This window comes from Octodon degus, unplaced genomic scaffold (genome assembly GCF_000260255.1).
Source record: "Octodon degus isolate 3935 unplaced genomic scaffold, OctDeg1.0 scaffold00007, whole genome shotgun sequence".
In the NCBI taxonomy this organism is placed as follows: domain Eukaryota; kingdom Metazoa; phylum Chordata; class Mammalia; order Rodentia; family Octodontidae; genus Octodon; species Octodon degus.
The window spans coordinates 20,016,536-20,041,417 of record NW_004524583.1 but is presented as its reverse complement, the minus strand read 5'-3'; the positions used below and the strand labels follow the sequence as shown (position 1 = coordinate 20,041,417).

The window sequence follows — 24,882 nt, the reverse complement described above, 5'->3', positions numbered from 1 at the left end:
AGACTGAAACCTCCACAAACTGTGAGCTCAATAAACCTTTCCTTCTTTAACTTTGCGTGTCGGTATTTTGTCTTAGTAACAGGAGAAAAGTAACTAGGACGGCGTGGTTGCCAGTCCGTGGTGCTTTGCAGGGCAGTGGGATCTAGTGGAGAGGTACATCTCTGGAGTTGACTCTTCAAGAGGAAAGTAGGGCCACAGACCCATGTACTCTCTCCCTCTCGGGGGCTTTCACCCTCCATATGCTTCTGTCACTATGTTTCTGACTTGCTACAGACCCACAGCAATGGGAGGCACACAGCCATGGACTAAAACATCCAAAACTGTAAGCTCAAAGAAACCTTTTCTCCCTATAAACTGTCAGTCTCAGGTACTTTGTCACACTAACAAAAAGGTAACTCATGAGAAAGAAGTGCCAAAAGAAAAAAGGAAATAAGTTTTTCCCAAATAAGTTCACAGAGGCTTTTTCAAAGTACTCTAAAATAATTCCATTATTATTTTAATTTCTTCTGCTCATGGATTAATTTATTCATTTACTCACTAAATATTCCTTGAGTCACTGGTAGCCTATGAATGCTACAACTGCTACATACATATATGAATATATCTGTTACATACTCATACACACAACCAGTACCTTGAAAAACTTTTAGTTTATTTCCTGAGTCAAATACTTGAATAAATAACTAGCTCTGCTATTATATCAATAAGATACAAGCAACCTTTGAGACTACCCCAGAACCAGAGTGATTTGAAAGATACCTTCCCTAGGATGACCAGTAGTCTTCTATCTAGTACCTAAATGACAGTACCTAAGGTGTAAATGAAGTATCAGACCAATTTCCCCCTTTCCAAGGTTCACACACTGCTCAGAAAAAATTCTAATGTTTTCTTAGATAAAATTTGTTCAGACATTGAAATAAGTAGAAAATAACCTCAATATTTTAATCATAAAAACTGGACGGGGGTAGTTTACTTTTACTTTACAAAGGTAAATAACAAATTCCTGGCCTAGGTAACTCTAAAATCTTCTTGCTCTTTCTGTAGTATCGCATTGCTTCTGGACACAGAGGAAATCAGCAGAAATTTATCCCAGGTCAATTTGGAGCAGGAGGAGGCACATGTGAGTCTAAATCCGAGTGCTGTTCACTGTGGCTCTCATAATCCAGCTGGCTGTTTGGCAGTGTTTCCTGGAGGCTCCTGAGTTTGGGATCCTGGCTCCTTGCATGAGTTTACCCTACTGTCATCAATTCTGTAGACAATCATGGCAGCACGGCCACCTGCCCCACAGCCTAACTCTCCTAATCTTTGATGTTCCTTCTTCTCAGACTGACCTTTCATCCTATCTTTCGTTTCCCCCTCTAGAACAGATTTACAAATTTATAAATGACATGAGCAGAGAGTTAGAGGCCATAATAAATCAACCACGTCTGCATGTAGCTCACCCTTCTCACATTTTTTTTGTTTCTGACTGACCAAGTCAGAAGGTCCTCTGTTGTCTTGATACATGATAGACTTTCATGTAGCAGAACACTAAATGTGAATACTAAAGTCATTATGGAATTAAGTACTTCTAACACCCAACAGACAAACTGAGATATACATTTCATTCATAGAAATTCACAAACTTTAATAAGATCTCCAAGCCTCTGACCACCTCAGTGCTTTCTCACTATCTATTTAGTCCTTCCCATCTTCATTTGTTGAAGATGAATAGATTTGTACTGTAGGCCCTTAGCATGATTCTTCCTCCATCATGTTATTTACAAAATCTCTAATTCTAATTTGTTCCTTTTTGACTAGACAATAGCAAACACTTGCTGAAGTTTCCCTTTAAAATGGCAAATATAAATTCTTCAAACACTTGTGAATATCTACAATTTATATTTTGTTTTCTTCACATTTGCATTTTCTTCACATTTGCACTTTGTCAATAAGACTGTTCCCTACATGTCCCCTTTTTTTCAATATTTCCACTCTGATTCTAACCCCTGCATCTCGCTGATTATCTTCTCCCATATTTTACCTTAAAAAAACCACAGATGTTGTGAGAAATTCAACTTGAGAATCTGCCTTGCAGTGGACTAACCCTTCAACTGAAAACAAGTATAGAGCTCAACAGAATGCAAAAATGAACAAAAGCCAAAAAGGCATCTTAAACATCTCATAGATAGAAAGATGCCCAGGACTGCAGCAATCTCAAAGGGAAGAAAAATTCTCAAAGTAAACCCCAGACTATATTTCGTTTCCCCCTCTAGAACAGATTTACAAATTTATAAATGACATGGGCAGAGAGTTAGAGGCACACAGCAAAAATCTCAGCAGTTCAGGGCTACCAAGATCCTATGATCTTTACAAGAAGAAAAGCAAAGATATATAAGGAAGTTCTGGAACTGCTTTTCCCTGAAGCTAACTCATTGATTTTTAAGCATCACAGAGCAAAGGGTGTGAAACTTATCAGAATTTATTGAAATAATACTGTGTGAGAAAATAACATGTGGAGCTCAGGACCAACTGACAAAGCCAGAGGATGTTAGTAAAGAACAATTTCAGCAGGGACTCCTAGAACACTAAGAGTGAACTGGCACATTTCAGCATTTCAAAAAACCTTTTTAAACTCCTCTAATCATCCTAATTCTGTTTACACTGGACTGACCTATTCTTACTGCTTTCCAAAAGACAAAGAAAAATTCTATCTGAAGAAAGTTGACATCATTCAGACATACTACAATTATGTCCAGCATCTAATTAATAAAAAGTTACCAAACTAAAAGATCAAGAGAAAAAGTAGGCAATACAAACATGACCCACAGGTGATCCAAAAAAATAGAGTTGACAGACACAGCTTTCCAAGAGGGAGACTGCATATTTCCAAATGGATCTAGAAAACATTGTACTATTATTATTTTGCTTTATATATGCCTATCACAAAAGCTGGCATAAACTAGATTGTCTTTAATTTATTAGTGGCCATGTTTTTAAGGTTCATTATTATGGTACTTTAAAATCAAACAGTTCTTTGTAGGGCATATCATGGAGTTAATCAGAACAAGTCCATTTTTCTAAGCATAGAAAGGGCCAGATAAATACTTTGGGCATTTGTTTTGTGGGTTTCTTTAATGTTAAGAATTATCTTCGGAAGTATATAGTTTAAAAGTCAGTTTGTTTTAGTTCATGTTTTTAGGGTCACCAATTGTACACATATTGCATCTGTTCATTGCTCATCTGATTACACATTTGCAACGTTTATATATTTCTGTACATGTTTCATCATATTTTGAATTTTATTGCTTATGCTTAGGGTGCCACATCCAGGAAACCATTTTCAAAATAAAAGTTAAGAAAACTGGGGCCAGAGTGATAGTTCAGCGACATAACTACTTGATTGGCAAGCACAAGGTCCTGAGTCCAATCCTCAGTACAAAAAGAAAAGTTCTCTGTTTTCTTCTAGAAATTTTATAATTTCAGGCATTACATATAAATATTCAATCTAGTTTGATTTTGATTTTTGTGTATGGTGTAGGACAAGAGTCCAGTTTCCTTTGTTTGAACTTAAATATTCCACTTTCAAAATGCTGTTCTGCAGAATCTGCCTTCCCCCATTGTGTAGTTTTAATGCTTCTGTCAAATATGAGACAGTCGGATATACCTACTTAGTTATGGGCAATCTATTTTGTTACATTGGTCTATGTGTCTGTCTTTATGTCAGTACTCTATTATAGCTTTAGAGTGTATTTTGAAAATACAAAATGTGACACAGAATTCTAGTGTTCTCAAGATCTATTTTCAAATATTTTTAGCAAGATTTTTCTGGTTATTCGGGCTCCTTTATACTTTCCTATGAATTTTAGTATTTTCCTCTATTTCTGTTATGAATGGCACAGTTTTCTATACATAAGTCTTTCCAGAATGTATTGATGTGAAGGAGACATCAGTTTGACATTTTTTTTCCCATATGGGTAACCACAAATCCCAATCACATTTAGTAAATGGTCTTTCCTTTCCTACAGATCCATTAGCCCATCTCTATCATAAAATTTTCATGCTTAGAATTTTTTAGACAGAGTCAGCTTGTGTCACTATGGTTTGTCAATTTGATCATACCTTCCGATGATAAAAATCATACTACCTTGAACTCCATGTCGCAAATTCCAAATATAATTTTTAACACTACATTTTATCTTTATTTTAGAAGACTTCAAGTCAGCTTTTCACTTTCTGTTTTGGTCTCCAGAAAGTCAAATAAGCATGTGTTTCACGCAGTATCACCAGTCACTCTGGGTGATTTTAATGTCCCTTTCCTAAATGTAACCTCTCAGTTCAATGTAAGAGTGGATATTTTGTTTCCTAGGTATAATGTCACTTTGGGTTATCACAGGTAGGCATCCAGAGCTTTTTATCTGTCAAGTGCTTTCAAATGTATGGGTCCTTCTAAGCTCTAAAATTCTATCCATAGACATGACAAATAAATTATTGAACATCTACTACTCACTAAGCACCATTCCAAGTGTTAAGTCTTCAGCAGTGAACAGAGGTAAAATTCTCTACACACATGGAACATTTCTTCTAAAGAACACAGTAAATGAGCTTTGTAACTCAACCTTCAAGTTGTAATAAGATATTTGAAGAAAACCAAAAGCAGACATAGGAAATAACCTTTTAATATACTGGAAGCTGAAATCTTACGTAGGATAGAAATCTGACAGTCTGGCTAAAGATCCAAAAATCTTGAATAGAGGTGAGCAAACTGTGGTGTGGCTTCAGGAACAAAGCTCTCCTGCTGTTTGCATGAGTGTGGGCAGGGAACTAAGCATGGTTTTTACATTTTAGGTGGCTGAACAAACCGAAAGGTAAATAATATTTTATGGCTTATGAAAATATATGGAACTCAAAAAGTGTCTATAAATAAGATTTTATTGGCCCAGAGCAATGCTCATTTATTTCCAAATGTCCAGGGCTCTTTTCATACTTTCTTGTCAGAACTGAATAGGTGAGATAAAGTGGATGTGGTCCACGGTGCCTAAAATGTTTGGTATCTGATTCTTTATACAGTTTGCTGACCCTTGATCTAAATCAGTATGCTCTACCACTTGCACACAAAAAGTTCCACATAGCCAAGTCCTTTTAAGAATTAATGGCTGCCAGGGCGATGGTTCAGTAGAATACATGCTTGCCTGGCAAGTGCAGGGTCCTGAGTTCAGTCCCTAGTACTGCAAAAAAAAAAGAAAGAAAGAAAGAAAGAAAGAAAGAAAGAAAGAAAGAAAGAAAGAAAGAAGAAAGAAGAAAGAAAAGAAATCAATGGCATAAAAAACAAATAAAATTCTTTGGACAAATATCTTGCTCCCTTTAATGGACAAAGCATTTCTCTTTTTAATTCAGCTGTCAAGAGAATCAAGGCTCAATGTGGCCAAATTTACTAACAGTGATGTTCCAGATAGCTCGACACCTCTCTTGAGCTTTGCCCTTTACCTATATGTGTATTTATATGTGTGTGCTTTATTGTCTCATTGTATATTGATTTTAATCCTACATGAAGCTTATAATTTATATAAACTTAAACACAATATGAGTAAACAAAAGAGTTATATTGGTGTGTTTAAGAGGTGATCCTAGATTATAATCCCCAAACTGATTTTCTCATAGGATTATATATATCTTAATTCATCCAGTGAATTCCATTTTAATAAAATATTGTCTTAAATGTTATTTGTAATATTTACATAGGCTTTAAGGAAAACATATACCATTACAAATGTTTTCTTTTATATTGTTCATAAGAATTTGCAAATAGAAGGGTAAACCTAAATCAGCTGTAAAATTTATTTATGCCTCATTTGCACAATTGTCAGTAAAGCTGGTTTATTAGGTGATAATCTTAAGTACATGTTTTATCAGTTGGAAAGTGAAGTTTTAAAAATTAAGATTTGGGTTTTCTATTTGTTCCTCTTATCTGCTACAATGTACTTTGAAAAAAGTGTCAAGAAAGATGAATTACACTATTGGCATTGTTTGCCTGTTCTTCTTATTTTTGCTGCATTTGAATCTTTTACAGTGGTTCTCAAAAGGCCAAATAAAGGAGGCTTTTCACCTGTAGGACTGTACGGAGATTTCTTTATAAGAACTTCTTTAAAACAAATTGAAAATAAGTTTTAAACCAGAGCTATTAGCTCCAGAAGTTTATACAAACATGCATTACAGTTCTAGGCTATTTGGCTGTGACTGTGTGTTTTAGACAAGTGGGTTTACTATCAGGAACATTATTAATATTTTTATCTTCTGTTTCCTTATAGGGATCCAGACTGTTGGCTTGGCTAAGATCACATGGCTCCCTGAAATCTGTTCTTAAATTAAATTTTAAAGAGAATTTAAGTTCCCAAGGAAATTTAATAAACTATAATTTATATATTTTTAAACTCTAACATACTGATTATACAAATGAAGCAGTTTTTCCTAAGCACAGTACTAATAAAACTATAAGGACATTTTTCAATATTTGAAAACCTTCATGTTAATCAAATATTCATTCTAAATTAGGCAACATAAGCTTTCTAAAATCCCAGGCTTCATCACTCCTAGTTGTAATTATACCAGCTCATTTTGGTAAAATTACATACCATTTATGAACTAATAGAAACAGAAATAAGAATATCACAATTCGAACTATTACTTGGCCTGTGATTATTTGCAAAATGTAATCAAAGATCATATAATTATAAGATTGTAAGAATTCAAAGATTTCAGGGCCTGGCCAAATAGTTCAAAAGATTAAAGCACCTGCAAGCAGGTGCGGGAGTTGGGGGTTCGATCCCCAGGCCCACCGTGCATGCCCTGCCCCCGGAGCGTACTGAGACTGCAATTGAGATTGAGGATCTTGGGAGGCTGCAAACAGGAGAATCACTATGAATCCAATCTAGTAGTGAGACCCTGAACACCCTGAAAACCCTTCCCTAAAATACAGGAAACAAAAAAAAAAAAAAAAGAATTCAAAGATTTCAGTACATCCCAAAACCCCAGTACATTTAGGAATAGTACACATACTTGACCATTTGCCATACAAGTAAGTCCATTCTCTATGTCAAGGGGGAAAAATAAGCTAAAAAAAGAAAATATGTCCTTTTCCATCTCAACTGCTAACATTGCATAATGACTTGACATTTTCTTCAGAAATTAGAAAATATCAATTATTTGTGCAATTATGTTTGTCTCTCCTCTCCTTTGGATTATAGGTCTCCCAAGGGGAAGGATGGATTTCTTCTTTCTCCAGCAGCGCCTGGCACTGTGCAGAACAGTGATCTAGCACTAGAAGTATGAACTGCCGAGTCAGAATGCTAGCAATCAAAATCAAATTTTGAATCAGTCCTTTGTTATGTGCGTTATCTTGGGTAATCGCTTTTTAGAATTTGTTCCCTTACAAAACCATACAGGTGGGGGATCTGTGATTATGACAGGAGCGAAGGAGCACACAACATGAAGTGCTGGAGGTGAGCACTCTCTGCACGGATGTCCCTTCATTTACCCTTCGGCTTAGTCTGTGCTCTTCCAGATGCTGCAGGCTGGGAGGCCAGTGGCACCCTGCTGCACACACAGACACAGCAGGAAAACGTCACTGGTTCATTGCTGAGTGGTAGGGACAATGTCACAGTCACCATGAAGAGTCCACAAGCAGGAGGTCAGAGGACATTAGCTTTTAAATACCAGACCCGGTAGGTGGATCTTTAAAGTAAGTATCAGCCTGGGCATCAATGTCCACCTAAGTATTTGTGAACTGTTGTCTCAACTTCCTGTCAGGCCTTAATTCCTAGCATAAGAGAATCTTACCTGCTTTTAAGAAGAATTTTTCATTTTTCCTTTAATTATATAGTATTTTATTACAAAGTTAATAAGTTATCATTAAATCAAAACCCTTCAAATAAAATGTAAGTGATCATGAAGGTTCATCTTTTTTTTCATTTTTAAAATTTATTTATTCTTTATTATTTTCTGCAGGGTCTCACTACACATCTCTGACTCTAGTGATCCTCCTGTTTGCAGCCTTCCTAGTGCTGGGATTACATGCATGTGCTACCACGTCAGGATTCCATCGCTGGCTCAGCGCACCTGGGGGCGGGGCCAGTGCGGCAAGTGGTGCCAGGGATCGAACCCTGGTCCCTGAGCATGCCTAAGCAAGCACTTAGTCCGCTGAGCTATTTCTCTTGCCCTGAAGGCTCATCATTAACAATAAAAAGGATTTAGAACATGAGGCATTGATTTAGCTTGCTTCCTTGTCACACAGAAGCATGGGACTCAGCTTTGCTGAATCCGTGAACTAGTTCTAATTATACTGCACTCTGTGGTTTACTGAATTATATGTTACTAAAATATGCTAAAATTATGTGACCATTGATTTGTTACTTTAAAAGGTGATATGAAGTAACATACTAACTACCAGATCCCATGGGCAAACTCACTGAAAGCACTGACATTTTAAATTGTCATTGGACAGGGAGGATCTTAACTGAACCAGCTGGGGGTCAGTTGGTAGCTGGAGTAGGTTGTTTCTCTCCAAAACATGACTGGCCTCCCCTAGGAGGGTTGCTTCCCAGTGATTTCTCATTTATTATGCAGATGAATTTTGCTATGAGGGTTATACTATTAAACTACTAATTTAAATTGCCTTCTGACTGCTCTTGGGTGCCATAAGGAAACTACTATTATTTGTCATTAACTTTTCTTCCTATATATGTACTTTTTAATATAAGGAATCCTAGAAAAGATGATGGGAAAAAAAATGCATATTCTGAGATGAAACCTGACCAGTCATATAGCTTTAATACAGCAGCTAGACTGAGACAGTAGTTGACTAGGTTCTGAGACTCCTTTCTGTTGACATCATTAATATCGTATCCATCATACCCTACCTGTAGTTCTCTGGGTTGTTCCCAAAGTGCAGATCTTTGGCTCTTTGTGGTGCTTCCTGAGTGGATTAACCGTACCTCAGAAGAAGTGTGCTTAGGATCTCTGATTGCATCCACCGGCTGGCCATACCTCACCTCAGCATCTGGACACTTCTCAGATGGCCTCAGCTATATGGCTCAACTCTGAGATTATAGCAACGCAATTCCAGCCAAACACTAATGGCGATTATTCAGGAGGGACAGAATGATAATGGGTGAGCAAGGCAGGAAATGTTTGTTCAGAAGAATAAACAAGTGACAAACAGGAGCATCTTAGGCACAATGAGGAGTATTTGTTTCTAAGATATTGCTGCTCAGTAAGGAGAAGAGTGGCTACAAGCATTTGTCTTGCAAAGCAGTCTTAGTCCAAATACTAATTCCATTATTCGTCATCCAAAGCAAGCTACTTAATCTCTTACAGCCTACTTTCTATATCAGTAAGCGGGAACAATTACAATATTGATGTATGAGTTAGAGTAAAAATTAAACGTGCTATGGTTATTGGTCTATTAAATTCATAAAGACTAACAATGCTATTGTGAAAAAAGACAATGCAGATTTATATTGGTGACAGACTACTTGTTCATTTAGAAAAAATGTAAATTATAAAATGTGCATACGCTTTGACCTAGAAAACCACATTCTCAATATTTATCTTAACATAATTATTAGACATCTTAATTATACAATAATAGGAAAATGATACAATATTATTGTATTAGGATATATCTTTAAAATAGAACAAACTTATTTATATAATGCAGATTAGGCATCTCTAATACAAAAATCAAAAATAAAAGTGTTCCAAAATTCAAAACTTTTGAGCACCATCATGTCCCGCAATTACAAAATTTTATGCTTGGCTTCAGGAATAAGCTACAGTTAAAACACAGGAGCATTAAAAATATTGTATAAAGTTATCTTTAGGTTATGTATAAGATATATATAAATATTAATGAGCCCCATATTTGGATATGGGTTCCACCCCTAGATATCTCATTATATATGTATGGATGTTCAAAAAATCTCAAAACCAAAAATCTAAAACACTTTTGTTCCTAAACATTTCAGATAAAGAATATCCAACCTGTATACTGTTATTTATAACATAGGTGGTCACAATAATGAAACAATAAATATGGCATGGTATCAATGTAATGGGATTATGGATTCTTTAGCATATTTTCTTGTTTTTCTAGTCCTTATTTGTACTTTTATATTACAGTCATGTATTTCTATTAAAAGAAGCTTTTTTAGAAGCAAAATGATTATATAATCACAGAATGTTGTCTGAGAAAGCACATTAAGGCAATCGCACATCAATATTTCAAACAGGATTACGGTACTCCTCTTTAATATTTATTCTTCCTTGAGGTAAGTGGTAAATGAGTGTACAAAGCTGACCTCTAGTCATGAGTGTATTCCCGACTCTCCCCCAGAGGACCCCAGGCCATTTATGCTGTCATCCTACATCTGCATTAAGCCTGTGGAATACGCCCTCCCTGGGAGCAGATCCACATGGTTTTTAGCATGTTCTAAGCAAATAGGTGCTGACTGGTTGAATCAGATTTGGGTACCAATATGTCCCTGTACCAATTTATGTGTTACCTTTGGTTTTAGAGGAAAAGTTTTAGCCAACATGAATACAGTGGTACCTCAGTTCACAAACTTAATTCTTTTCACAATTCTGGTTGCAAAACAAATTGGACAAGAACAGAATCAAGTTTAGAGATTACATTCAGTGTTGGCCTTATGGGGACATTTGACTTGGCTCTCATCCAATGCAGTTTGCAACCATTATTACAGAAGGAATCAAGTTTGTAAACCAAGGTGTCACTGTGTTCAATTGAAATTATTCTTTGGCACAAGGCACACACAAATCACTTACAGTTAATTAATGATTTATTAGTAGCTAATAGTTTCACTAGATCTTACATTTTTTTATTCTGTCACTTTCCTTCTTCCCCTTTATATGGGTGCAAATACTACATGATGGCTATTTTGCCATTTGCAAATCCCTCCATAGCATGCATCTCCCTTAAGTGATGTCTTCCGTCTCTCAGAGACTCCCCAGCAGACACAGGGGAGAGAAGATTTTATCAAGAAAGGTGAAGATATAGATAAATGTGGAAGGATTCTAATGTGAGAAAATAATAGGATATTTAAAGGTTTCAAGAAAGGGTGTGATTCATAAAAAAAAAGCAAAGTTGAGAGAAAAATATCAATTTGCACACAATGTGACTGAAACTACATCCAGACATAGAACCTCAGGCAACTGGCAGAGAGCACCTCGTGGGACCTTCATATGCAATCATTTTTCCTCTTTTTTTTTTTAATCTATTGCTCCACTTTTCTCCACCTTCTCACTGCATTCTGCTCTGTCAGGGATGCCCATGATTATTTGGCACTAGACCAGCAAAGAACTAAAAGTGGATTTTTCAGTACTTCATAGAATATAAATGAAAATAAAATCAAAAGCATCAGCCGGTGCCAAAAAAGCATATTTTATTCACTATAATAAAAAAGTGAGACAGAGATTGGAGAGTGGAAGACATTTTTTAAATAACAAGATAGTAAAATAAGCACAACAGAAATTCTAGAAATAAAACTTTAAAAAAAAACTTCAGTTTATAAAATGTAACCATCTACATCATCTTACTTTTATCTGAAAAACTACAAAAGAAGTACTATAATCTCATTCAGAACTAGTGTTCATTACTGCAGATTTATTCCAGTGGGTATTTTAAAAGAAATCAACCAGGGCACCTCAGAATGCAGTAACAGGTTGAATCCAACAGCCTACACAGAGTATGGTAACATCTGTATGTAGATTCTATTCATGATTTAATTTTTTCCTCAAAGCCTGAAATGTATTCATATATTTGTGTTCAGTGTATATAGAAATACTTTGTTCATTCAACTTATCATACAATTGATGTTCTAGTATGCAGCATATCGTTGAATTTTGTTTCCTAATACACTGTCTATTTCTTTTAACTGGTAAATTGAGTCTATTTACATTGATGGTTATAATTGATTTTTTGTGAGTACTGTAGTTTATTTTTTCTCACTTTTCCTCTGTGTATGTTGATAATAGAAAATTAAGCATCAACATACTTTTTAAAGTAAGTTTATTGAGAAACAAATAGCAATGAGATAGTTTCAAAACCAATCAGTAGGAGAGTTTCAATAATAAATACATTGCACATTGTTGTCTCAGTGGTTATTCATTGTACAAGATGCTGTCATGTCTGATGGTTGTAGTTGAGATGTATTGACTTATGATTGACATGTTATTTACCTGCTGTTGTTTACTCCTTTTTCTCCTGTGTTTGTTTCCCCTATTTAGTGGGTTCCACCTGTTCTCATTCGTGGAGTTCTGATCATTTTCCTCCCTCTCTAGAACATCGTTTAGCAGTCTGTGTAGGGTTGGCTTTGTCATCATGAAATTCTTAGAATTGATGTTCTAGTGTCTTCCATTTTTAAAGACAACAGGGTTCACTGAATACCAAGCAAAGACTGAGAAAGAGTTGCAGGGCATGTGATAACAGAAGAAACACCTTATGACCACAATGAACTAAATAATTTTGCTGTGCTGAATTACCGCCTACTTGTACAAACACTATGCATCCACCTTTTATCCTTCATCTAACTAGATGAGACCTGTGGTGTTATTTCCACTGTACCTGTGAACACACAAGAATGGAACTCAATCTCCATGGTGTAGATCAGGCCAAGTTACTGAGCTCTCACAGGACCATTGGGCAGCTCCTCCTTGTTTCTATACTATAGCTATCAAATGACTTGTCCTTTGATCTCTTTCAGAGGCCAGTGACTAAGAGGTCACAAAACGAAGTACAAATGAGCCCACACTACTGCACTAATTTCCATATGATACCAACAAAACACACTTGAAATTATTTGTTATGAGAGGTTGCAGTCATTTTAGACACAACTTAGTTATGCAGTGCTTACATATCAAAGTACTGTACAAAAATACTATCTAGTACTTGACATGCAAAGAACTCAAATAATTACATAACAATAATGAAAAGCTTGGGATGGAGAATTTTTAAGCTGTGCCAAAAGTCATAACAAATTATATACATGTTACTGTCAAAATTTGCCATTACAAAAAGTATGAAATTTCTCTACTGTTTATAGTGTTTCCAACAAGCCTTCAAATGTTATTTTATTTAACTTCTAATACAAAGAAGAAAAATAAAGTTGCAGCTTAAGAGTACCTCTATCCTCTCTGATAAGGAATATATGTCAGATAATAAAGAGAAATTTTAATATCTCTCAATGACTACTTTGTATTAGTTCACTAGTTAACAGCTAAGAAATATGCGACAATATACCTACCATGTTTAGGTATAAATGGAATAGTTACAGTTTTCAGATTCCTGGGGCATTATACTTTCACCTATTAAGATAAAGAAGAGCTTTTATGACATACCTGGCATACTATCTCTTGCTCAATAAGCAGGTAACTTAAAGGCCCCAAGCAGAACTTTTCAAATAGCCAGAACTGAATTGGGTTAGCCCTATCAGAAATTCTGGGATATCATGTTTTCTTTTAAATTAGCACTTGTTTTTCACCTCGGAAAGGCCAGTTAGATTGATTTGTAAAAGTACAGTACTTAATTGTGCTAACAAATGTAGCTGAAAAATAATTATGGAATCATCAGAGAATTTTATTCTATAGTTCTTGTTATGTAATCCTTTAAATGTTTGTGTGTGTCTGGATTACAAGTGAGATAGGATACAAGGGTGTTCAACATCATCCAACCACAATTGTGAAATCTTAGTGTCAGAACCTACAAGGTCACTTCATACTCCAATCTACCTAGTTGCCTAAATCCTTATGGGCATGGATGAATTTCCTTCTGAAATTAGATTATTCCACCCAAAGACTGTCCTATACTAATTGTTTCTTTAAGCTACGTGTTAGGGGAGAAAGTTTAGGAAGAGCAGTAAAAACAGTAAGACTCTAGACTTCATTCTATGAAACCAACTCAGAAAAAAAAAAAAAAAAAAACAGTATGATGGGGAATATGTGGCCTATACAATATTATAGTTTTTTAGATGGCTACAAAATCTGAAGATGAATTTTCTGGCTACTTATTTCTCATCAAAGTTATTTCAAACTACAATATAGCTTTTCTGAGCTTTAACTATCATTCTTTCTATTTTTTCCCAAATCTCTTCTTCCTCTTTTAAATCCTCACTCATCTCACCCATTTCTGTCTGTTAAGTGCTCAAAATATTAGCAAGTGGCAAAGCTCAGGGGATGGATTTGGTTATTAAAATCAAAAAGAATCTAAAGAAGACTGTAGTAATTTATATTCACTAAAATACTGTCAACTAAGTGGAGTTAATCTAGGGACTATCCTTTTAAAAATACTGCCTGAAACAAACTTTCATGACAGAAACAGTACAATCTCCACAGCTATACAGAATGAATGCCATGATTATTTTATATGGTATTACTCATACAAGGCAAGTAGAATGAACTAAATCACAATGGTTAATTTGTTTGCTGGCTAAAATGAAACTCAAAAATCTATAAAACCAAATATGTGGAAAAGACAGGAGGGTATCTCAGTGACTAGGGCAAAGGTTAGTCCTCTAATTAGCTGCACTGCATCATTAAATTCTATTGTACATGGAAAAGAAAAAATATCTGTTTTAGAACACAGAAAAGAAACATTAAAACAGACACTGAGCTTCATATATTTGTTCAGTATATATTCATATTTAAATTCGGTAATAACTTCCATTAACAAAACATTTGAAAGAAACCATCAACTAAACATGCAATAGGAAACCTACAATTAAGTAAAGCATTTGGCTTCTTGAAGAAGAATCTAACACTAAATACGGAATAGTTAAAATCCAACATTCTTTACTAAAGTCCTATCCTAACATAAGTGTATTTATAATTCCAAGATTGCGACAACAGTTAAAGAACTTATATGATTACTGTCATCGATGTTTCATTTTGTCACATCCATGCTTCTATCTAACAGTCAGACTCTATTTGACTCTTTTCAAATGCCCAAACCACAGAGGAATACATGACTGATTAGACACTCAACAGGTTGACAGAAAGCTAGAATAGTTTGGATTCCAGATGCCTCCCAACAATGTTAAATTTGGTCCTCAGATGATGGTGCAGGCCTAGCTTGGAGAAGAAGGTCACTGATGGCATAACTGCGAAGGTTATATCTTGTCCCTGGTCCCTTCCGTCCCTTCTCTCTTCTTCCCAGCCATCCCTGTTCTCGACCTCACCCTTGGTCCATGATGCTTCTCTCTGGCCACTGTCCCAGAGCAATGGGGTTGGCCAACCATGGACTAGAAACAGCTAACCTAAGCCAGAAGAAACCTTTACCCCTTTAAGTTTTTTCCCTGCATCCAACACTTTGTCACAGTGACAGAAAGCTGACTGATGCAAAACTATTATTGCAGAAGTTGCATGTGTTCACTGGCTGCTGACATTAGATTACAAGGAAGACCAGAGGAAAAAAAAATCAGTCATCTATCTATTCCACCACTCGTACAAGATGTGATGGTGACAGCAATGGAGGAGCAGAGAGCTGGAGGAGGAAATAAAAATATCTGATCAAGAGTTAAACGTAGTCAGTAGACTAAAGTGCCTGCTGAGGCAGGTGCAGTGACACAGATTTGATCCCTGGCATGCTGTGCTGGCCCCACCCCCAGGGTGCACCGAGAGGGTGACTGAGACTGGGCATGATAGAACTTGGCAATAATCCCAGTGCTTGGGAAGCTGAAAACGAGAGAATCACCATGAGTCTGATCTGTGTAGTGACACCCTGTAAGACCCTGTACTAAAACATATTAAAATAAAATAAAAAATGATTTAAATGTAGGACACTTCATCCTAGGTAAATGAAGGGTGAAGTTTCTGTTAACTACTCTGTGATATGGTGTATGTTGAACAAGATTTTATGAGATAGATAGGACTTAATTTTGGACAGGTTCATTGTACAGGATGAGGAAGATGGACAGGAGTTTAGAGTTTAGAAGACATATCCAGGATATGTATTTATATGGGTGTCCCCACATATTCTTAAAATTGCAAAATTAAATGTTTCCTTTATCCTTGAAGGACTGAAAAGAGAAAAGAGCAGGGACACAGCACTGAGCCCAGAGATATTCCCAAATGTATATTATTTCCAAGCCAATTTTTTTGGAAAGAAATGTTATATCCATTTACACTGCTTCCTGAATCAGTTGAGAATGATTCTTTTTTTTTTTTTCCCTGGCTCAGGCTGCCTTAAGGGCAGGTCTGATAAAGCAGTTGGTGGTGGGGATGAACGCGGTATCCTCTCCCAACTGCATTTTGGTGTTTGTTTGTTTGTTTGTTTTTATTAATTTTATTGAGAAACAAATAACAATGAAACAGTTTCAAAGCCAATTACCCCATGTCAGGAAAACAAAATGTCTAACTGGCTTAAGATCCACAATTAAAAGACTTGTGTATTAAAAAAAAAGCCAATTAGTAGGACAATTTCAATAATTAATACATTGCATATTGTTGTCTTCATAGTGGTTATTCATAGCACGAGATGCAGACATGATATCCTGTTCAAACACTATCAGTACAAATCTTTCTTCTCATTGAATTAAGAGACAGTAGCTGTATATCTATCCTAATTATTTTGTATATACACATACAAAATGGTCCTTAATTTATATCCTCCTTTTTTTCCTTTTAGTTTTGTCAGCAATGGGTATTCCTTTGCCATTTAAATATTGTAGGTTCATGAATTCAGCAAAATAATCCAATATAGTCCAGTAGGACTGGCAATGTCAGAAGTTGTTGACTTGAGCCTTTTACAGCTCAGCATATTGATATGGCATTAGTTTTATACCTTGTTTTTATACTTTTCTGTTGGATGGTTAAGACCAAGATAAAGCAAGACCTACATAATAACAAATGCAACTTTTGTAATCTGACAAGTCAGTCAAATCCCCTCAGGATTTACCCTGAAGCCCTGGCTGCACTTGCATGAGCAGGCACTTAAACAACTGAGGTAACCAGCAGGCCCCATGCCTCGTGAATCAGAATGACACCACAGAACAGTGACGGTGAAGCTTCTAGAGCTTGCAAGGATACAAACAGCGTGTTGGTGAACGTGTGCCACAGTTCACTGTTTCTGCCATAGAGCCGGACGCTGGTGCCTTCACTGATATGGGGCGTTATGTTTGTCCATTACACTAAAAATGGTTGACGTAATAAAATTCTTGTTGTAATCAGTAAGAACATGCATTTTTGTATGTTCATTAGTGACTTACGCTTTTGTTTACTATAAATTACCCGTATCTTTGGCTCATTTTTCTCCCGGTCTTCTATTTCTTGCTGACGTATAGAATCATCTTACATAGTAATGTAATTAACTCTTCACTGGTGATAGGTTGCAAATGTCTTGCCTCATTTTTATTTTCATATATTTTTAAATGAGAGGCTTTACACTTTTAAGCCAAATCTTTCCTCCTGTCATACTGTTATGCACTATATTATTTTAACATGTACAACTGCACGCACTTCAATTCCCCGCCCCACCGTCTTCATCTCATGTCATCACTTGGCTGGTAGTTCTTCTGATATTCATGCCAGCCCAAGAGCCAACACTCCCATAAATATTTTCTTCGATTATGAGTTCATTTTATATTCATTCTCGTTAAGACATGCAATTTATTCTTTAATTTATCCTGTTATTCATAGTGACATCTATTTCACTGTTATGTGTTCATTCTTTTTGCTTTGGTTATTAGTTACTTAACATTTTATTATTATATTTTGAGGTTATTACTATATTTTGAAGTTATATGTTATACACACTATTTATTTGTAAGCTGAATACCTAACAGCCATGTGAGTCTTTGACTTTGCTGTTATGTTCTCTACTGAACGGCAGAAGTGGATACCAGTTTTTGTTTTTCCTTGCTCACCATGCTACACGGTGTGGAACCTAAGGAGCACTTTTCAATTGAGTCTCATTGAGGATACAATCATTGGAAATCCCTATAGTTCCTCTGAAAAATTTCACATGTCTTTTCTTTCTTCTTTTCATTTAGAGCACTGCTACCTGATTTTTATGCATGGAAGTGGAGGTTTCCTTAGCAACATAAAAGAAATTAAGTCATATAATGTGTCTCATATATGTACAACAAAACTTTGATACTTAAAATATATAGTACCTTTCCTACTATATATTTAAGTAGGAAATATAAAACTCTGTGTGTTGGTAGCTTTATCCTTTTTCTTCTAACCAGTCTGACCAGGTGTTATTTGTCATTGTGAACCTGGCATATTTCACTTACCACAGTGTCCTCAAGTTTGCTCCATTTCGCTGCACAAGACAGGATTTCACTCTGCGTGTGTGTGTGTGTGTGTGTGTGTGTGTGTGTGTGTGTGTGTGAACAATAGCTCACTGCATGTTTACAGCATTTTCTTTCACCATTTACCTTGCTATTATGACGACTGCTGCAGTCACCATGGGTATGCAGGCATTTCTCTGACAGGCTGATCCCCTCTCGCTGCATAGCTACCCAGAAGTGAGATGGCTGTGTCCTAGAGCACCCTCCCTACCTTTCTCCGTAATAGCTGCACGGTTTACATTTCCTCCAGCAATGCCTAAGAGTTTGCTTTGCTCCACAGCCTTAGAAGCATTTGTTACCTTTTGAGAACTGGCATTCTGAGGTATCTCACTATAACTTTGATTTACATTTCCCAGAAAACTAATGATTTTAAGCCATCTTTTATATTTAACTGGCCATTTATACTTCTTAATTATCATCATTTGTACAGTTAGTTAGAAGGAATAAATCCTAGGGTTCTGTATAGCACGGGGCATGGGATACTTCACAAAAACATTTTTTATATTTTATGAAGAGCTAGAATAGAGGCTCTTAAAGACCCTAAACATAAAAATTATGGTGAGGTAAAATGCTGATTATCTTGATTTGATTAGTCTACATTGTATAGTTGTATGGAAATATCACTATCCTCTATACATATGTACAATGATGAAGTGGCAAAAGTTTTTCAGCAAGCGAAAAAAAAAACCTCAGAAATTCTTTTTTTTTTCTTTTTTGTGGTACCAGAGATTAAACTCAAGGCCTTGCACTTCACTTCAGAATTTCTCATTGAGGAGTCATATCCACAATTTTTTTCTTCTCAAAACTTATCTCATTTAATATTTTAAATAGCTCCAGATTTTAAATCTGACTGGCTTAGACAGAAATTAGTCTCCTCCACTCTGAACCAACACAGCATCAGGGAAAATATCGAACAGGGACTCAAAAATCTGCCACATGGCACCTGGCCAAGTTCTTGTCTAGCATATCAAGCACTGTACCATGTAGCTGAGGCTCTGTGCTAGCTACCATGAAATCCATTTCATTTCCTGGGAAGAAAATCATCTGACTGGTAACAAGTGGGTAGCTGCCTCCTGGTTTCAGTGTCATGTGGACTCCTCTCTCTCTCACCTGATGAAGGTTCTATTTGTTTTTTACATATTGCTCATACCATGTATTGGGTCAGGCACACATGAATCAAATTCCATAGGAACACAGTTTTTCTATCTGTGGCCATCAGAACCACTAACGTGTCTGTTTAACTAGAAATTTTATATTGCATCTGGTAATGTGTACAAAAAGGAGCAAGTATAATCCTCTTTCAAAATTCTCCCATGGAAAATTAAAAACTCACATCCACTCCCTCTGATGCCTTCTTTTCTCTCAAATCTTATTTTTGTTTGTTTGTTTGTTTTGTTGACACAGAGTCTCGCTATGCTGCTCAGGCAGTGTGTGCCCAGGGTTCTGGGGCTGGCATGGCATGCAGTACCAGGGATTGAACTTGGGCCCTTGAATTTGCCAGGCAGATGCTTAGACCACAAAGCCACCTCCCTAATCCCAAATCCTATTTTCTACATCCTTTCCCTTCACTATCTCCCAACCATCTGAGCACTGGTGTAATACACTTATTGCAAAACTACTACTTCATATAAAAACACTGGGGGAAAACTACTCTGCTATAACTCTGGTGCAAAACTACTTCTTTTTGCCTGGAAGAGTTCTAGTTATATGTCTATCTTGATAGGTGTTTTCCTTGAGATTAAAAAATGCTTGACTTGTTGAGCAGGACAGAGAGACAGACAGACAGACAGACAGACAGACAGACAGACAGACAGACAGAGGTCCCAAGTTAACACCATAATGCTGAACAATTATGGGCAATCTAAAGGAAGATCTGAATGTCATGCATTTAAATAATCACTATCTAAAAAGAACAGATTCCACTGACATTTATAAAAGCGGAAGACTGTTTTCCTTTAAAACAATGCACGCAAGCAGTCATACTTTTTATTTGATGCAGATCAACTAGATGTAGGAAGTGAGATTCTTTCCATTGTCATTGTTTACTATAATAGAGATGCTGTGTCTATCTTTTGCCCAAATAAGAGATAAATAGAAAAATTGAAAAGCAGTTTCATGAAACAATCAAGGAAAACTTTGGGATGCTGGATAATTGGAGAGGGAAGTTTCCTTTTCCATGAAATGCACAAGAAAAATAAAGAATTAAAACTTACTTTATCAAACATGGGCGAAAGAGAAATTTAAATGCAGGATAGAATAGAAGCTATATACATTTTTATTTTCTACCAGGGACATTTCTAATTTTTAAACAGGCAAAAAGTCAAAGGAGACAACAAGAATAAAACCTTCAGGAGAAATAACAACACTGAGAGCTTAAGTGAAAGGTGACAAATTACTATGTGTGGTGGTGAGAGTGTCTTAGGGAAAATGGATTAATTAGTTGTTTGCAGAAACTGAATTTCCTAAATTGACTATTATGACTAATATTAACTGATGATTAGTGGTTGAGCACTTTACACCTTCCAAGCACTCAATATGCATGATTGATTGAAATGTCATTTGCAAAGAAATATTTATAAAGCTATTGTACAAGTAATATGCATGTAGGAGAGTTATATATTATCTCAATATCCAACTCAAATGGAAAATTAATAATAATAAAAGTAACAATAACTCTCACCTTCTCTGTGTCGATGCCTTTTGACATAGACCAAGTGGAGACAATATAATCCATGACTCTTTCACTAAGGCCTTTGGGAACCTGATAGAGTTTGAGAAAGTCCCGGACATTATTCAGCATCTCATGGTACCGGTTAGTGTTGGCATACATTTGCTGGAAAATGGTGGTGACGTTTCCAAAAATAGTTGCATAAAGAAGAGCTGAAAGAGAAGAAATGATGAAAATAAAACAAGCGTCCCTGGGGAGGGGGGACTCGAATTCGCTGAATCACTGAATAGTCTGACAGAGAAGTCTCTACCAGCCTATACAATGCATATGAAATCCTGAGCTGAGTACCTAGTGCCTTGCACTCACCCAAGAACTGTTCTCTTCAGTGTGATCAACATGACTGCTCACATGTATCAACCACATGAACCTTAACAATGATTCCTTAAAAAATCAGATGATCCCAGGTTATAATTTTGCCTAAGACATTCTACCCTTTTAATTGAAGTTGTTTTCCAGTGGTACAATCCCAAACAAAGCCTAATCTATTTAAAATTTCCTAGGGATTGATGATCTAGCTTGAAAATGGATGTTCCCTCTGATTGCCTGCAGTTTCCTCTGACAGAACATTAGAAGGAGTAGAAATAAATAAAAGGACCCCTTTTGTAACTGTTTCTGGACAGATGGAATGAAAAATGAAACATTTGAAGTGCCTGAACTTGTTAAGCTGATCCCAGTTTTACAGTGATTATGAGTTTTTAAATACCATCATTTATAGCAGCAGTTTGATGACCTCTGTCATGAATGGGAATGGCTATAATTCACCGAGTCTTTCTCTAGACCTGTTTGGGTTACTAATACAGCCTGGGTGCAGCAAAACTTTTTAAAAGAGCTTGAGTTTAGCCCAAACTGGAGACATCTCCAAACTCCTGTCACACTCCACCTCCAACCCTGCCTGCTCCTCTCATTCAACTTCTTTATTTTGGGGGTGCTCTGCTGAAGACAGGGTTAGTACTATATCTACCTTGATTTTCAGAAAACAGTGTTTAGTCAACATGGTCATCCTGTGAGCACTTTACAGAGAAGGAGAATATCAGGTAGTGATCCTTTCAATCCTGTATCCTCCAAGCATTTGAAAAATGACTCTGCTAAACAAAGTATGGGTTGTTTGGTTTTGCGGGTTCATTAAGCAAATCCCATTTGATATAAGTGATACAAAAGCATGCTGGTGAAGCAACTTAAGATCCTTCATATAGCATTTTTGGGAAATCTTTTTCTGTTTTTTAAGTACAGTTGTTTCAGTCTGAGTATAACAAATTTCAATTCCACAAGTCATTTTTCTAAACATTAGCCAGATTTTCTGCTATTCTTTAAGAATTTTGATGACCGTGTATGCAGAACACTACTTGCTAGGCTAGATGGTACTTTATTAAACCTGGACAGAAATATAGTATTGACACTTTTCAACTAGAGCTTTAGATGTTTATTATTCATATTTTAAAACAAAAAGTGGAAGTCACCACAAACTTTACATGCATATTGCATCATGGATAGTATTAAGAAAGAACAAGATAAAAATAATGTGAACAAATTAAGGACAGAGGAAATACCTAAAAAATACAGAACTTCATGATTTCTGAAAAATGAAGAGAATGTGTGTTTTTAATATAATGAATATTTAGGAGTCAAAGAAATAATTTTTACTTGTATGTTAAAATAGATCCTAGCTTCCAGGTATTAAGAATTCTTGATTAATATCATAGAACTATGTTTTTAAAAATATTTAATCTCTTTGTCTGCCTAAGATGCTTGAAATCATACTACATTTTCTAAATGTCTTACCACTGCCTTTTAGTTCAACACATTTCTGCCCAGAAATGGAGCAAATGGAGGTAGTGTAATGTCTCTAACTAAAACATAGATTTGTACAGCTATTCATGCATAATACTAACTCCTCAAGAGCTAAGGAAAGCAAGTGAGAATCATAGTACCTGGATTTAGAATACTAACAGAGAAGGCAAAAAGAAAAAGCTGCCTGAGACATCCCTTCCTAACCTCCAAGCATTGCAGTGTGGACAGACCCATCCCACTGGGGGAAGAAGGGAGAATTAAGTCCAGGTCTTATGTTTGGAACCCTGTACAAGGGTCTTGCAGAGTCCTAGTCAGGCTCAGGTACAGAACCTTGGCAACCACTACCTGGTACTTGAAAGACTGCCTTCACCAGTGCTCCTAATCTCCAAAGCACAGTGTGTAGAGTTCCTATACCTACTGCAGGATAAGACAGGGAAGTACGCCCAGGACTCTACCTCACATTCAGCCTGCAATGCAACTGAACACTGAGCAGGTCCCAAGAGTCCCTGAATCCAGACCAATACCCACAGACAGAGCTTCTATACCTATGCGGGGAGCAGCCAGACCTGAGGCCCCAGTGAGACGGACCTGTATCCAGGTCAACATTACCCCTGGCTCAGTGCAGTGGCCTCAAGCTTCAAGTACACCACAGCAGCATGCAAGCCATAGCAGCAGGGGCCTTGGCCCTCCTCTGGCTGCATAGTTCTCAGTAGGCTCTGGGCTCGAGAGACAACCAGGGTGGTGGCACTAATGCCTATAAGACCCTGTCCCTATCCTTCACCCAGCCATACAGAACACTATATAGAGTCATTGTCAGCTTGAAGGAAAAAGAGGTAGCAACGGTCAGTTGCCTAGGAACCTAGTCTAGTCCCTCCACCATGAGGCCCACTATTAGGTAGAATCATGTGGTTCCATACTGTCGGCTAGTGCTTGTGCATGAGGTGTCTGGACTGACCCTGGCTCTAGAGAGAAACTTGAAGAAATAAAGTACTGTCTTTCGAGCACCCCTCTACTTCATCTTGAACGACACACCAGCTGTAGATTTATGACAAGCTTCCATTAGAGTGTCCTCTAGTGCTGAAATAGTGAGAATGAGCCAGTTGCAGACTGGTGGCAAACCTGAACTGGGGGCCCTAGTTAGTGCACAGACCACAGACTCAGAGAAACTAAGCAGCCTACCTAAAGTTGTTAGGACGAGCACAAATAAAATCAGGTCATGAGGGCTGCAAGAGATGCCTTACCCTTTAATGTATAGGCATGGTTGTATGGCAACATGCACTAATAACTTATGACATATGACCACACATAAGAGACAAAATAAAGTGTCAATAACTGGCCATAAAGCAACCAATATATACAAACTATACAAACGCTCAGAGAATTGAAAATGGATATTTTAAGGAAACTCGATGAATATCGAGAACACACAGAGAAACAATTCAGTTATTAGAGAAACTTTATAGATAATTTGAAATAACTAAAACCAGAAATCTTTAAGCTGAAAACTACACCAATCGAAATGAAAACCATGACAGAAGACACCAATAAGGCCAAACAGAAGAATAAACATGAAATAAGATGAACCAGAAACACATACTGGCAAGGGGAAAAGACCAAAAAAAGAAAAAAAAAAAATCAAGAACAAAGAAAGCTTACAGAAACTTTGGGGACAAGCATGAAGAGAGTAAATTGTAGTGTCATCTGCACTGAAGTGAGACTTGAGAATTTCAAAGACATAAAAAACATATTCCCAAACCAGTGTAAACTGGTACAACCAATGTGAAAATCAGTGTGGAGATTCCTCAAGATCTAGGATTAGAGGTCTCATTCGACTCAGCTATTTCCTTCTGGTTATTTTTTCACAATGATAGATGAGCACCCATGTTTATAGCAGCCCAATTTATAATTGCTAAATTTTGGAAGCAATCCAAATACCCATCACCCAAGGAATGGCTTTAGAAAATGTGGTATTTTCATACAATGGAATATTACCCAGCTATAAAGAAAGGTAAACTCAAAGCTTTTATA

At 36.6% G+C, this 24,882-nt stretch overlaps 1 protein-coding gene across 1 annotated transcript in view; it reads right to left on the bottom strand.

Moving 5' to 3' along the window:
- The window catches only part of Kcnh5 (potassium voltage-gated channel subfamily H member 5), a 420,336-nt gene that overhangs the window by 109,671 nt on the left and 285,783 nt on the right, over positions 1–24,882 (bottom strand). Inside the window, exon 8 of the mRNA XM_004624802.1 lies at positions 21,019–21,218. Within this exon, the coding sequence (XP_004624859.1) occupies positions 21,019–21,218 (200 nt within the window). The remainder of the gene's footprint in view (positions 1–21,018; positions 21,219–24,882) is intronic.